The sequence below is a fragment of the Diceros bicornis genome, chromosome 39, assembly GCF_020826845.1.
Source record: "Diceros bicornis minor isolate mBicDic1 chromosome 39, mDicBic1.mat.cur, whole genome shotgun sequence".
NCBI classification, from domain to species: Eukaryota; Metazoa; Chordata; class Mammalia; order Perissodactyla; family Rhinocerotidae; genus Diceros; species Diceros bicornis.
The window spans coordinates 21,593,496-21,608,800 of record NC_080778.1 but is presented as its reverse complement, the minus strand read 5'-3'; the positions used below and the strand labels follow the sequence as shown (position 1 = coordinate 21,608,800).

The 15,305-nt window shown below is 36.6% G+C and overlaps 1 protein-coding gene across 2 annotated transcripts in view; it reads right to left on the bottom strand.

The window, feature by feature from the left end:
- VTA1 (vesicle trafficking 1) overlaps positions 1–15,305 on the bottom strand; it is a 63,140-nt gene that overhangs the window by 28,247 nt on the left and 19,588 nt on the right. The window contains exons 2-4 of one of the 2 annotated variants that reach the window (XM_058534176.1): positions 12,375–12,469; positions 9,400–9,527; positions 8,648–8,729 (exon numbers count right to left, since the gene is read on the bottom strand). In XM_058534176.1, coding sequence (XP_058390159.1) covers positions 8,648–8,729; positions 9,400–9,527; positions 12,375–12,469 — 305 coding nt within the window. The remainder of the gene's footprint in view (positions 1–8,647; positions 8,730–9,399; positions 9,528–12,374; positions 12,470–15,305) is intronic. The other variant, XM_058534178.1, reaches the window with a different exon arrangement.

Here is a 15,305-nt window from a genome sequence, read left to right as displayed (position 1 = left end):
AATGTCCCATTTTACCTCTAGTAACACATCTTCTTAAAGTTTACTTTGTCTAATATTAATATAGCCACTTGGGACTTTGCTTATTTAGTATTTGCATTAAATATTCTTTTCTATCTTTTCATTTTCAAAATATCTGTATCTCTGTATTTAAAAGGAATCTCTTGTAAACAACATAAAGCTATGGCTTGCCTTTTTATCTAGTTTGAAAATTTCTTTTAAATTGTAGTGTTAATGCATTTACATTTATAGTATGTATCGATACAGCTATATTTAGGCCTAAAATTTGTTTTATATTAGGCCTGTTTTTGTTTCTCTCTCTTCCTTTTCTCTGCCTTCTTTTGGGTTTACCAAATCATAAATGTATAGCTTTAATAATTTTTACTTAAATAGTCACATATCTTTTAAAGAAATGAAAAGAAAAAAAATATTTTTATATATTTACCTACATACTATGTTTACACTTTATGCTCTCCTATAAATCCAAGTTGCCATCTAGTACCATTTTCCTTCAGCCTGATATTTAGTTCTTTAAATCTTTAGTGCAGATTTGCTAGCAATGAATTAATTTGCCTGAAAATGTCTTTTATTTTACCTTCATTTTTTGAAGGATAGCTCTGTTCTATATAGAATTCTGAGTGGACAGGGTTTTTTTGCTTGTTGGTTTTTTTCTTTCGGTACTTTAAATATGTTAATTTCATTATTCTCTTGCCACCACTTTTTTAAAAAATGAGCAGTCGCCCATCCTTCAAAGCACTTGTGTGTAATGTGCTGTTTCCCAAGATTGCTCTTTCAAGATTTTTCTCTTCCACCACTGAACCTCACTGGTTTGACTATATGTTCTCAGGTGTGGTTCTCTTTGTATTTATTTCACTTGGGGTTCACTGAGCTTCTTGGATCCATAACTGTTTTTTCACCCAATGGAAATCAATGGTCATATTTCTTTAAATATCTTTTTGTCTACATTTTCTTTCTACTCTCTTTTTTGGGACTCCAATTACACATGTTGGACCTCCAAATATAGCAGTAATAATACACAATGCCTATCTCTTTCTGAACTAATTCATCGTAATATATGACACTAAGCAGTTTAGGATAGCTTCCACTAAAATTTTCATGTACTGCTGATACCCTCTCTAAATATAGTACACTAGAACATTATACATCAACTAATAAAAACAAGAACTAATGCTTTTTTAAGCATTTACTATATGCTAGGTACTTTGCTAAAGGCTTTACATGCATTTTCATTTGAAATCCAGGTCAACTTGATGAAGCAGGTATTACAGTTTTCTTTATCTTACAGATGTGGGAACAGGCTTACATAAGTCAAATAATTTACGCCAAGTCACACAGTTATCAAGTGTCATATGGAATTTTGAGACCAATGCCTGTAATATTCTTAAACACATTATACTAACACTGCATGCAAAAATACTCCATTCATTCATAGTTAATTGAATATTAGGTGTAAGACACTGTTCATGGCAATTATTATACAAAAGTGAATACAAGATACACAGAATTTCTACTCTAGTAAGAGAGACAATACTACTCTCATATTTTTCTGTTTATTATTATAATTGCTAAGAATGAGCCTTCAGTGTACAGTAGGAATGTGAAAACCTAAGGGAAGGTGTATGTACAGAACATATGCTTTTGTAATTAGATGAGTTTCTCCTGCCCTACCATGGTTTTCTAGGCTGGCAGTTAAGATGTTGCTTAGCTCAGAACCTTCCAGTGCAAGCTGATACCTTAAACACACTATCTCCTTCGCAGCCAGCTATTTATGTACATAATCATTCCAGTAATGTTACAGCCCTGTTTCTTAAGCACAGAGTGCCATACTGGGATACAAACAGGATTCCCTCGGGGCTGGTCTGCAAACTGTTTACCAGTTTGTGACAAGACAGCACAGAAAATGAGAGCATTTAGGAAACTTAGAGTAAATCATGTTTGTATTTTATATGCCTTTTTTAAGTTTCATTTTTCTAGTTATTCAATTATTACTTGTATTTTAAAAAACAATCAGTTTGCAACGGAATGGAAATAAACAAGTAAAATAAAGGCTGGACCTCTATCATAGAGTTTGAGAATACTGTTCCAGGCCACAGAATCTGTAGGTGCTTATATTTTTCTGACTCTCAGTTTTCGCCCTGTAATTCAGAGTTGTGACAGGTGAAATGAGATACATCTAGTGTCTAAGCACAGTGTCGGGCAAATGGCAGGAGTGGATCATCCCCTCCCTGTATTTCATCATTACTACACCATATATCCTCACGGTGAGTTATTCTGCTTCTCCTTCCCAGTTTGACACAAGCTCTGTGAGGGCAGGAAACATACCTTAGTCAACTGATTCCCCTAAATAAGCAGGAACTGCGTAGACAAGAACAGTGTTATTATCTTTTACCTGCAATTCTCATATTCTTCCTAGGTTAGCAGTATTAAACCTAAAACAAAGACTATGAAGGAGAAAAGGCAAAATGATATACTGCTAGAACTGAAATAAATCTAAAATACAATAAAAGGAAGCCTATCAATAATATTGGCCATAAACAGATTACACAGATGCCACAGTAGGATAATAAAATATTTATGTTTTGAAAATCTCTTGCTTTAAAATACAAAATTAAAAATTTGGGGCCAGCCCCGTGGGTTAGTGGTTAAGTGTGCGCGCTCCGCTACTGGCGGCCCGGGGTTCGGATCCCGGGCACGCACCGACGCACTGCTTCTCTGGCCATGCTGAGGCCGCGTCCCACATGCAGCAACTAGAAGAATGTGCAGCTATGACATACAACTATCTACTGGGGCTTTGGGGGAAAAAAGAGGAGGATTGGCAATAGATGTCAGCTCAGAGCCGGTCTTCCTCAGCAAAAACGAGGAGAATTAGCACAGATGTCAGCTCAGGGCTGATCTTCCTCAAAAAAAAAAAAAAAAAAAATTTTAATATATTCTCAGTGACTCTATATCTAAAACTGGAACACTGATTTCAAGACAGCTATAGGAACGCTACAAGTTTACATAACAACAAATTAAATACTGAGATGGAATTATATAAGGCACAGTTCAAAGAGTATTTAACATATTTAATGTATAACTAAAAGAGAGATAGGAGAGTTGATAAACAGAGTAGTGGCAGACAAAATATTTAAAAAAAACCACTTCAGACAAAAGAAAATATAGGTTTTACTTATTTTTGTACAACTATGAATAATGATGTGAAATTAAAAAGGAAAAAATATCTGAGAATAGACCAAGAAAAATGCTACGAGTAAATGAGATCTATTACATTTTAGAAGAGTTATGAAAGAAGTTCTGTGTAAACAAGTCTGAACATCACCTCCATCTCAGTTAGAAAAATGAAAAGCTAACCTATAGCAATGTTTGAAATATCAACTAATCAGCCACTGTTTTTACTTTGAGATTTTACTGAGGGTGTAAACTGACACAATGCTGAAGAAGATGTATGAGGAGAATAAGACAAAGTTCCCTCTTCAAGGACTTGCAGTATAATTCACTCCAAAATATAATATATTAAACTTAAGTCAATACATCTATAGAGTAACATTCATACAGTTAAGACTCGAAGGGTAGAAGAAGTGAGAGAATGGAGAAATTCATATAAGGGCTAGAATCATGTAGCTAAGACTCGAAGAGAAGTTAAGACTTAAGCAAAGCAGGCTAAAAACCTGAAGTTCCCCACGGTGGAAGCGGAGAGGCTGGTAAGTAGCCCGGTCGGCCAAACCTGAAATGGGATGGGTAGGAAGCAGCACAAGCCGGAGCCTGGACTTGCACAAGTGAAAAGTCCCTGTCGGTTCTTCAATAAAGCAATGACAGAGGAGAACACGCTGCAGGGAAAAACAGCCCCAGAAAGGAAAATAAATTAATTAGGTAAATTGCAGTAACGTAGCTTGTGAACCAGTGGCCTTTTTAAGAAGGCTGGGATGTTAAATAAAAAGAATATAATTAGAAGACTCAAAATCTTTATGCAGAGATGTCACCCAGGAGGCCTGCGGTGTGCAGCTTGCTCACTCCCACACCGACCACCCCATATCGCCATGCTACTTTTCTTCTCTGTATTCCTCCCAGAAATTTGTTCTCTGCTATAATTTTCAGTGGTTTTACTTCTCACTATCATTTATATAACTTATATAATTTGTTTTTCACCCCTCCTCTTGCAGTTTCTAATCTAAAACTATTTCTGCTTCTCTTCTCCTTTTCTTTTTTTGTCTGCTTTTTCAAGACTGTTATTGATTCTCCTTTTCTTATCACTTCCGCACGCTTGGAACATACAAGCACAGACTGGCAGAGCCACAGAGGGCCTCAGAGATCCGCTGAGCCAGCCTTCTCATCTTACAGGAGAAAAACCGAGCTCAGTAAAATGACTTCTTGGTTTGGAGATTAGTGGGGTTCGGCTCTGACAATCACTATCTCTTTTCTTTTAGAATAAATTTTCAGAACTGATAGGGAAAAACCAGCACACCCTCTAAACTTTAAAAAATATAATTTAAAAACCACCATCTTGATTATAAAGATGATAAAATTCAAAGATAATTTAAAAATACACAAATAAAAATTACAAGACAATTATAATGCCTTTCCCCTCCTCATTTTCTGCTGTTACTGTAGATTTTAGTGTTTCTCAAACAGCATTCTTTGGGGTGCAGGAAAACAATTATTTTTGAAGTTTCAGCTTTGATAAAAAGCTACAGAATATTATGCAGTTAATAACACCGCTGCATTTCCTTTATAAATGAACAAATAAGTTATAGTGAGTACTGAAATATACCTACAGGAGTATATATTTTTTAAAAAAACTGCTTACTTGAAATTCTTAAACACATTTTTTTCCCACCTTTCTGTTTCCTCTCTTTGTCTCTGCTAGTGTTTTCAAAGTACAGGGTGAAACTAAAGCAGAAGTGGAAAACAGGGAATGAGTTAAAACTGCTAAATGCTTTGAGTAACCAGTTTATACCCCCAGTTTTTCAAACATCTCATTTTTTTAATAGTTATTATGAAATAAGAAATGTTATAGTAGTTGTTTTATTTTAGGCATACAGTGCTTAAATCACAAGTAAATAAGCACAAGCCTGAGATTTGCTTAGACAAGGAGGACCTGAGAGAGGGCTGATGCCGATTACTACCTTGCTTGTAGATGTGCCAAGAGCTAGTCAAGTCACAGCTAGAGTGGACTCCTCCCTCTTCCACCCAGTGGAGCATTATTTAAAATTATTTGATATTTCAAACCATTATTTTGAAAAACCTAGATCTCAGTAATAAAAATGAAGACACCATTTCTAGAAACGGAAAATGATGGAACAAAAGAAACACTGAAAAAAGTGGCCAAGTGGTTCAAGTTTTTCACGCTCGCTTCGGGTGGCCCGGGTTCGCGGGTTTGGATCCTGGGTGCGGACCTGTTCCACTCATCAGCCAGGCTGTGGAGGCATCCCATATACAAAATGGAGGAAGACTGGCACAGACGTCAGCTGAGGGCTAGTCTTCTTCAAGCAAAAAATGAGGAAGACTGCCAACAGATGTTAGGTCAGGGTGAAGCTTCCTCACACACACACACACACAAAAAGTAAGAGAAAAGAGAATTTGAAACTAGGCTAAGCTGATCAAACTGGTTGGCCTGGACATTATGTTAATGGCATATGGACAGTCATGCCAGTATTTTACTTTCCCTGTTGGCTGACTTTATATATTTAGTCAATCCTACCTCATGGTCGAAAATCAGTTCACCAGTCATACAAGGATAAGATCGTTGTATAGCAATGGACATGAGAAACATCAGTATTGCATCAAGTAATTTGTAAATTTTGAAATTTGTAAACTTTTGCGGGACATACAAACTTTGCATGTTGTAACTAACAGATGTAAGTTACTGAAAGGCACCTACATATAATTACACACTGTGTATACACACATTTTCTAATTTTAATATGCATGATTTACATGAAGGCCCAAAGAATAAACTCAGCCCAATCAGATAACTACAGGGACTTCCTTTCCACACTGGCCCCAGAATGCCTAATTTCTTCTCTCTGTACCATTTCAGACCCCTCCAGCCATGTGGGTCCTTTACCCACCAACACAGATACTGTTTCCTACTTCAGTCTGGCGCCAGTGCAAGGCAGAAGAGCTGAGGGAGCAGGCTGGGTATTGAGACAGGGAAAGAAAAGAGTGCCAGTGTTTTGGGAAAACATTCCTTTTACTCTTACTCATATATTCTTTAGTATCCTCAGTCTCTAAACAAATCTCCCCTAACTCCTTTGGAAGCCCTCTCATTTGCCCCATTTAGAGTCCCTGCCCTGGTTGCTATGTTCAAATAACTAAGGAAGCTGTTCTTTGTTAAGGATATCTAAATGTAAACCTAGATTTTTCTTCTGAAATTCAGATGAATCATATGTGAATTGTGTGTGGAGGTATTTGCGTCCCTTAAGTGAAAAAAAACTACAAAAAAACCCCTACATTACTCACCATTACTCATTAAGACTAAGACTTCTGGACATGTTCTTTCTCCTGTATCTGTTACTGTACCTATTATCTGGGGTCCCCAGTGTTGGCAGTTATAACTTCAAAGACCGTGTGCCTGCTTCTGGGATACCTGGGCAAAGCAGCTTCCTTAAGTATAGAGAAGGAGGGGAGGCACGGAGAGCCCTCCCGGAAGTATCTGGCAAACTGCTCTGCTACTTTGCCCGATCACGGTCTTCTCCTCAGATATCTTGAATTCCTATCCACCTCTCTATGTTTCTTTATTCACTTCTTCCTCTGGCATTTTAAATATAGGAGTTTACCAGGATATTTGCTTGACCACCCTCCTTTTCAAACTCTCCTCTCACCTGAGGGTTTGTCTAATCTAACTTGAACTGTCACCTTTATCTTGTGGACTTCTGTCTTTGTATTTGCAAGAGCCTTGTGGTGATTTATTTTTAAATGCCATACCTGCATCTCAGATATTAAAATTGAAGTCTGAACATATTATTTTTCCTCAAATCCAAAACAACCCCCCTTGTACAAGATTTCACAGTAATCATTAACTAGTCCTTTTGCCAAATGACTTGCAGTTCTTCCTTACCCCCAGTTCACTGTACAGATTCCCATCACGCAAAGCACCTAAAGCATAGGTGTTTATTCAAAAACCCACTAAGTCAAGATTCCAGGCCTCTCGCATCTGTCTGATCTGGTTTATGACTTATGTCTCTAATCTGAGGTCTCACTATGCTTCTTCACTCACCTGGTACTCTCCAAAACCCTCCTGAACTATCTAAAGCTTTCCGTAATGCTACGTTTAAACCACCTCTGTATCCTCAAGTATCTAGCTGAGTGCCCCATACTAGTAAAACAGAGAGGAAAAGAAATCCAGATCAGTGATAACAGGAGATGGGAGCAGAAAAGGAGCTCCGCAGAGTGCATCCACACGGCCCTCAGAGTACAAAAGGTGATATCCGCTGAGCAGCATGTCAGGTGTTCACACTCCAGGCCTCAGTTTTCTCTTACACTTCTGTAACTCAAGAAAACTTGACAGCAGTGGCTCTAAAGGGGCATTGCCCCACACCCTAGAGGGTGTTCTGGAAATATCTGGGGGTGGTTTCTGGTTGTCTGAATGACTGGGGAATGCTGTGGGGGCAAGGGCCAGGGAGGCTTGATGCTATGACAGTAACACACAATCAAAATCTGTCCCTCGTTCAGCACAAGTTTGAAATGTCCTGCACATCTCTGCCAACACAAAATCCCAGCTTTAACCATCAAGCCTAACTTCATTTTACATATCAAGAATTCTTTGCACAGTTTTGATATATTGTTTTATGAAAATGCAAATATCTTCTGGATAGATTGTACTTTATTTTGTTCAGGACTTTACTATGAGCTGCTCATCATTTTGAAAAAAATCATACTACAGAAAGCAGTGTTCTTCACAGATTTCAAATCACTAATACAACATGCCTCTATCAGTCTCATTTGTAGCTCTCTCTTTCTCTCCTTCTCTTTCTAGATTAATATCTCTCCTATCAGAAAACAAATTTTCCATGCCAATGGTAAAGCCTGCTACAGTGAAAACAACACTGAACTCACAGCAATAAGTTGGTCATTTAGCCTCCATTTGCTCATGTATAAAATGAATATGCACTCTACTTATCTTAGAGTGGAGGGGACAAATTGATAAAATGGATATGAAGTACCTCATAAAATATCAAGTTCTATATGTATTTTACAATAGAAACAAATCATAAATATTTCTGACTAGAAATGAAACAGGAATAAAACAGCCCTAAAAACTCTCTGTCTCTGGTATGTTTACCAATAACAGTGTAGAAATTTAACAGCATACAGGATTAGTAATATTTAAACACTTAATAAAATCAAATTCTAAACCTGTGCTGCCCAGTACAGTAGCTATCCATTTGCTGAAGTGTAAAATACACACTGGATTTAAAGAAATTACTACAAAAAATAAAATATATTTGTAAAAATAATTTCATCCTTTGTTTTTACTTTTTAAAATGTGGCTAGTAGAAAATTTAAAATTATATTTTTTGCTTACACTACATTTCTGATGAACATGCTGCTCTAAATAAACAGTGCAATAGCAAAACTGGTGAACGGCAACACATGGATCTCCAGCTAACAAGACAATAAAGAACGCAACACTCACTTCCTCAGTGAGTTCTCCGAACACTGTTATGACATCTATTAAAAGACTTGCCGTATAGAAGGACTTGATCATGTTTCTGGAAGAGAAAAGAGAGCTGGTCTAGTTTAAATGAAAAACATTAAGGCATAGAATTAGTCATGTAGCTGTAAGAAAAAATTCCAGTGTTTATAAAAGCACTCTGAAATTAACGTTTCAAATAAAATCAGATTTCAAGAACACAATGGAGCTCTTTTTGTAATCTGTTATTAGGAGAAAGTAACAATGCTCATGTTACAGGTAAATATGCTACAGCCAGGTTTTATAGTCTAGTTTTGATTTTAGAAAATGTAATTACAGTATTATCTGAATCCATATCAAGCCACGTGCATTTCTTTGTACTCATGTATTACTCTAATAATGACAAATCATTTGATGTGGTGGAGGTGGGAATTTTTACAACCAACATCATTGAACCAGGCTGTTTTTGGCTAAAATCAACTCTTAGATTTTACTAAATGTTAAAAATGGCTAATTAGGGTACATTTACTGAGAAAGTGGATCTGCCCGAAGTATTCTTCTTTCAGCTGTTATCTCTAAAAAGAAAGCATCACTCTTGTAATTCAAAATCATTCTGAGATTTACAAGTAATTAAAAGAAAAATATAAATCATTAATGGGGAAGTCCGAAAGCGTTCACTAGAACACTGGATAGTTCTTGTTATACAGTAACTAAACTTACAATTTTTATTTTCCCTTTTCTTTACTTACTTGTGAAATCGCCCAGCACGATCTTCATTATCTGCATACAAAAACATTTTCAAAGCATAATTCTCCAAATGGGCAGAACCAACTATTTCTTGAGTAATAGCTTCATTATCACCCAACTGTTTCTTAAGCTAAAATAAAATCAGATATAAAGCTTATGATTTTGGACTCAGAGAAGTGTATGCTTAAGTACAAATAATCCTAATAATCATTTTAAGTAAATTATTTTACCTTCACTCGGTAAAAGATGTATCAATGAAATCTTGCAAAAAGAAAATTGCTCTGCCTCAGCCCAAGGTATTTAACACAAAGTCCAACGTTTACAAAATTTTGAAGAAACACTCATGATAACCTGAAAGTATAATTTAGCTCTAAAAATCAAAATAGCCAAGAATAAAAAAGATAATACATTCAACTATCTATGTAAAGCATCAGATAAACATTTCAAAGTCATGTATTATCCAGTGTACTATCAGATATCCTAAAAATAAAATTAGGAAATTCTTTCCTCATCATATATAATTTAAAATTATAATTTATTCCCACTTCAATTTCTTCTATCAAATATAATAAGACTAGAAAGATCATTATATCGTAAAATAGTATCTCTCAGAGCACACTATATAAAAAAAAAAGAGATCTAATTTTAAGTAAGGTATAAGATAACAAACTTAAATAGGATTATGGAAGTTTTAAAAATTTAGACAAATATATACCTCAAAACAACACAATTTACAACCATGTAAATTTCCAGTCAGTATAGCCCTTAACTACACATACAATAATTTAAAGTATTTTATAAACAACAAAGTTCCTACATTTTACTCAGGTTGTCATATTAGAATAAAATGACCTTCTGGAATATTAGATCTGAGCACCATACTACTGTGTAAAAATTGCTTTTTTCAAAGATGTTATAAAGTAAAAAATTAAATTTGAAAAAGGCCTCAGGGGCCGGCCCTGTGGCTTAGTGGTTAAGTTCGGTGTGCTCTCCACTTTGGCAGCCTGGGTTCAGTTCCTGGGTGTGGACCTATACCACTCGTCAGCGGCGATGCTGTGGCGGCAACCCACATACAAAACAGAGGACGATCGGCACAGATGTTAGCTCAGGGCCAATCTTCCTCAAGCAAAAAGAGGAAGACTGGCAACAGATGTTAGCTCAGGCTGACTCTTCCTCAGCAAAAAATAAATAAATAAATAAAAATTAAAAAGGCCTTGGGATTTTTTCATAAAATCAGCAAAGTAAATATTCTCATAATTACAACAAAATAATTCAAGGTCCAGAAGAGATTTAATGTTGGAATTTAAGGACATTTTGGCTATGCTTATCCCGAACAAAAGCAGAAAAAAGTCCCACATATAACACTAGTTTACTATATCCAAACTGTCAATAATTTAATTCTAGATTTCATTCTAGAGGTAAATTTAATTCTAGAAAAATTTAGTAGGAGTATGTCACTTCATCTCGTCTTCAATATAAAATCTCTGGCAGCAAAAAAACAATATATTCAAAGCTTTCCAACTATGATGTAAACATTAAAGCACAGGCAGATATACTCTCACCATACAATAAACTTAGTCTATTTGTTATTTAATTTAGATGATGATAAACTCCCGATGAGTCCCTTTATAAAATAAATGTGATTTTACACTTTGCATATTACAAAGAAGTTTGAGTTTTGTCTTATCCGTAAGTTATTACTATTTTAGCTATTACTGTTATACTGTGAAATTAACATAGGTAAACTCTCTATAAAATGTCTATTAGAGATGGGATTTTACAAATTTACTGCTATGTGTGAGACATGTTCTTCCTCTCACCCCCTCAACCCACCCTCCAAAGAAGGGTACTCAAATTCTCCCTGTGTCCACAGAAGCAGTGTTAGAAGTGGAAGTCCCAGTTAAGGGCAGTTAAGTTCCCATCAGTGGTGCCAGCGGGCAACCCTGGGGTGATTCTAGGAGCAGACGACAGGGGCTCGGGGTCAGAAGGCCAGACACCCATACCAAGTTAGAGAGAACACTACTGCCCACGACTGCTTAACACTTGGCCACGGCTTCGACCTGAATAACTCCTCGCATTTATAAAAGCTCTGGGCTGACTGGTATAAATGTTCTGATTGTTAATAAGCCTAAATTTCGTCTCTCTAAACAAAAGAATGCAAACGATCGAATAAATACTTAGGTTTCTAATTCTCTTGAGCAGGTCACATAAGTAAATAAGCAAATAAAAAGTAAGCTGCAGCTATTACTATAACAGCCTTGGAGACGGGTTAATGAGGAGCAGACCTTGACACTGCTGAAAGAGAAACCGGAAGGGCTGGGCCCGGGAGGCACAGGGTGGAGGCCTGCTTACTAATTACTTCGGCCAGCACTGCCTTCCTGATGCACTGACACCCAATCCAACCCATTCCATTTTCCCTGGATTGGCGCCTCTACATAACCTGGAAACTTAACTCACAGTTCAAGAAGGTGACTCACTAGTCATCTAGCACACTTCTGCTAGCAGGGGAGAATGCTTGGACCAGAAGAGTATCTTGCTCTGGGACCAAGAGTGGGACAAAGAGACGATACGCAACTGATATCATTCCCTTCATTGTCCCTTCCACTAAATAAATAGCTCATTTCAATATTATAAGAGCTTTTAAAAAATTCCCAAATCAATCATCCATGTGACTGAAGGAAGGTCAGAAAGGGTTCGTCACTTATGAAAGGATGACTCAAAGGCCATCTACAATAACATGGAACAAGATATAATGGTATATGCAAAGACACTGAAACCTACTTTAATTTATGCTTACAACTCCCTGAGTAGTATGATGTAAAACTAAAAAAGCTTTGTCTAATTTTTCCTCAGCTATAATGACACTGCTGATTGCTGCCAAGGGGAAGAACTAAAATGACAACACACACATACACAAATGAAACAGAATGGTATTTTAAACATTAATCAGAAAATAAATTATCAGTGTTTAACTTACAGCTTCTAACTGATCCATCAGCTTTGATAAAAATTTACGACATTCAGGAGTTTTACTGTCAATCTTCATTCCAGTTTGCATCGCATATAAACGACCTACAAAGAAAAGAAAAAGATGATTCGAACAATTTCATTTTCATCTTTCTCCACGAATGAATGTTTAAAATATGTGTTTTACCTAATAAATAATTTAAAATTTAAGTGTATTTAGAAACAAAACTGTGATCTACTATGAATCTTATTTACAAATACAAAGAACACAAAAATATTACCCAAAGAATGCAGAGATCCATGAGGATGATGATAAATTTTTACCAAGTAAGGCCTTCTCTTTTGGCATTGTTTAAAAAAAAAAAAGAACTAGGTCCTAAGCTGTCAAAGGGACCTGCAATTTAATTGGTAAGTCAGGGCCCTGAGAAAAGCCACCACATGTACAAGAGCACTTGCCAACTGCCAGAGAAGTAATACTGATAAAACACACAATGTGGGCTGAGTCAGGGGGAAATGCAGCTTGAGCTGAGGCTATTAGGGAGAATTGTGTTAGTCATTTTTACGTATACAAATAAAAACAAATATACCCTCTCTTTAAAAAAAGTTTATAAAAACATTAGAGATAAGGCAAAAGCTAAAGACCTCTCTGACATCACAATCCTAACAGTTTCCCCAGTGATAAGAGCTGTGAACAGGTTGGTGGTAACTTGTTACCACGGGTGTGTACACATACCGCTTGTAACTGACCTCTTATATTCAACAGTATGTTCTGGAGATCTGTGTTAGCGCTCCAGTACTCCACAGTATGGACATTTCATTCCAACTAAGGCACATTTAGGTAATGCTCAGATTGTCACTGTTACAAGTCATGTCGCACTGCCACACAACTGTCACTGTTACAAGTCATGTCGCACTGCCACACAAGAGTTCCCCGAGGTACATCGCGACAAGTGGAAGTCCTGTGTCACAGTGTGTATCTTTTTCACTTTGGAGTTACCCTTAAACTGTCCTCCAAAACAGATTACCAATATGCAGTCATATCTGCAACATATGCAAAACTCACCAAAATCTGGTATGACTCAAACTTCCTATCACAATCTCAGGAGTCTAAGTGGTATCTCACTGTTTGATTTTGCATTTTCACGACTAAAAAGGTTTAGCTATTTACTGCATAGCTCTGTATCTTCCTCTATGAATTAGGAATAGCTACCAAAAGAAAAGCAAAAAAATCTCCTGCCCAATTTTCTCCTGGGTTGTTTGCTTTTTCATGAATTGCCTTGTGGCAGTTCTCTATGCAGTACGAAGGAGGGATACAACGTTTCTCCTCCCAAATGGAATCTTGTGAACACTCTCCCTCTTCTGTGTTTGTGTTTTGCTTTTCTCCTCAGCACGTAATCATCTTCATTTATTTATCCTCTGTCTCTACTCAAACTCGAATTTAAACTCCATGATGATGGCAATTTCAGTCTATTTGGTTTATGCATCTCTGGCATCTAGGCCAGTGCTTGGCCTTCGATAAACATTTTCTGAATGATAAATATGTGAATGAAAGAATAGCTCACTCTGCTCCACAAATTTAAATGCCACTTTTATCATTCATTATCATATATTAAATTTCCCTGGGATAAAAAGGCCCAATTCTGTATACTGTCAATCTTGCTTCGTCACTTTAGTGGTCTATCACTGCTTTATTTACTACAGCTTTGTAACATGGCTGGTATCTGTTAATTGCTCACAGGATTTCCAATTCAATTATGTCTACTCAATCATATCTTCTTTAAAAATGTATTAATATACACATAATACACAGTTATTTGATCTGTGTGTGTTCTGAATTTTAATAGCTTAATCTGAAGGAACTACTTTTTTTTTGCTGAGGATTGTCCCTGAGCTAACATCTGTGCCCATCCTCCTCCATTTCGTATGTGGGATGCCGCCACTGCATGGCTTGATGAGTGGTGTGCTGGTCCACGTCTGGGATTCGAACCTGTGAACCCCGTGGACTTAACCACTATGCCACCGGGCCGGCCCAAGGAACTACTTTTTAACGCTTAGGCTTTTAGGGCTATCTCATGTTAGAGAGCTTGAAGTTTAATTTATTAATGTATTTATTTCCATATATCAAATTTAAGCGTTTGATCCACCTAAGTAGTAACGAGAGAAAACGAAATGGAATTCTAAAAGTATTGTACAGATTTACACTGCCACACAGTATAAAGAGCCTGGTGCCTTCAATTTCCCTGCACATTAGCCAGCACTGGATATCACTCTGAACCAAAAACAGATTCTAATTTGAGAAGCAAGAAAAGCACTTATTTTAAATATCCATTGCTTTGATCACAAATATGACCAAATTTCCTATCTTTTTCTCTCTTTCTTCTTAACCAGTCATATTTCTTTAGCAACATGTCCAGATCCTTTACCCATTTGTCTATTAGGTTTTACCCATCTCCCCCCTCACCCCACCAACACCTTTTAAAGCATGGTTGAACAGCATCCCCTTTTTAAACCAGTCATACCTTTTGAGCTGTTCACGCTCTGTGCTTATTTTAGTCACCTCTTTTTTTCTTAAAACTGTGATTAAATTCCTCAACGTCTCCTCTTTGTGAGTTCAGGTCTTTTCTTTCAGTGTTTTTGCTGCATTTCTTTTTTTAAAGGGCATCACATGAAATGCCCTTAGGAAAATAAACATATTGGCTGCAAATATTACGCCACTTTTCAATTTCTGAATGTTGTTTTAAAACACAGAGGCTTAAAATATTTATGTACTCAAAGCTATTATTCGTGATTTTTTTCCCCTATCAATTCTAAGCTTGGAAAGTTCTTTTATCTCCAGGGAACTTGATACTTTTATATGATTTTTCTAGTTTTTCCTATGGTTTTTCAAATTTAACTCTTTAATCTAACTTGCATTTCCCCACCCTTCCCAAATATTGACACT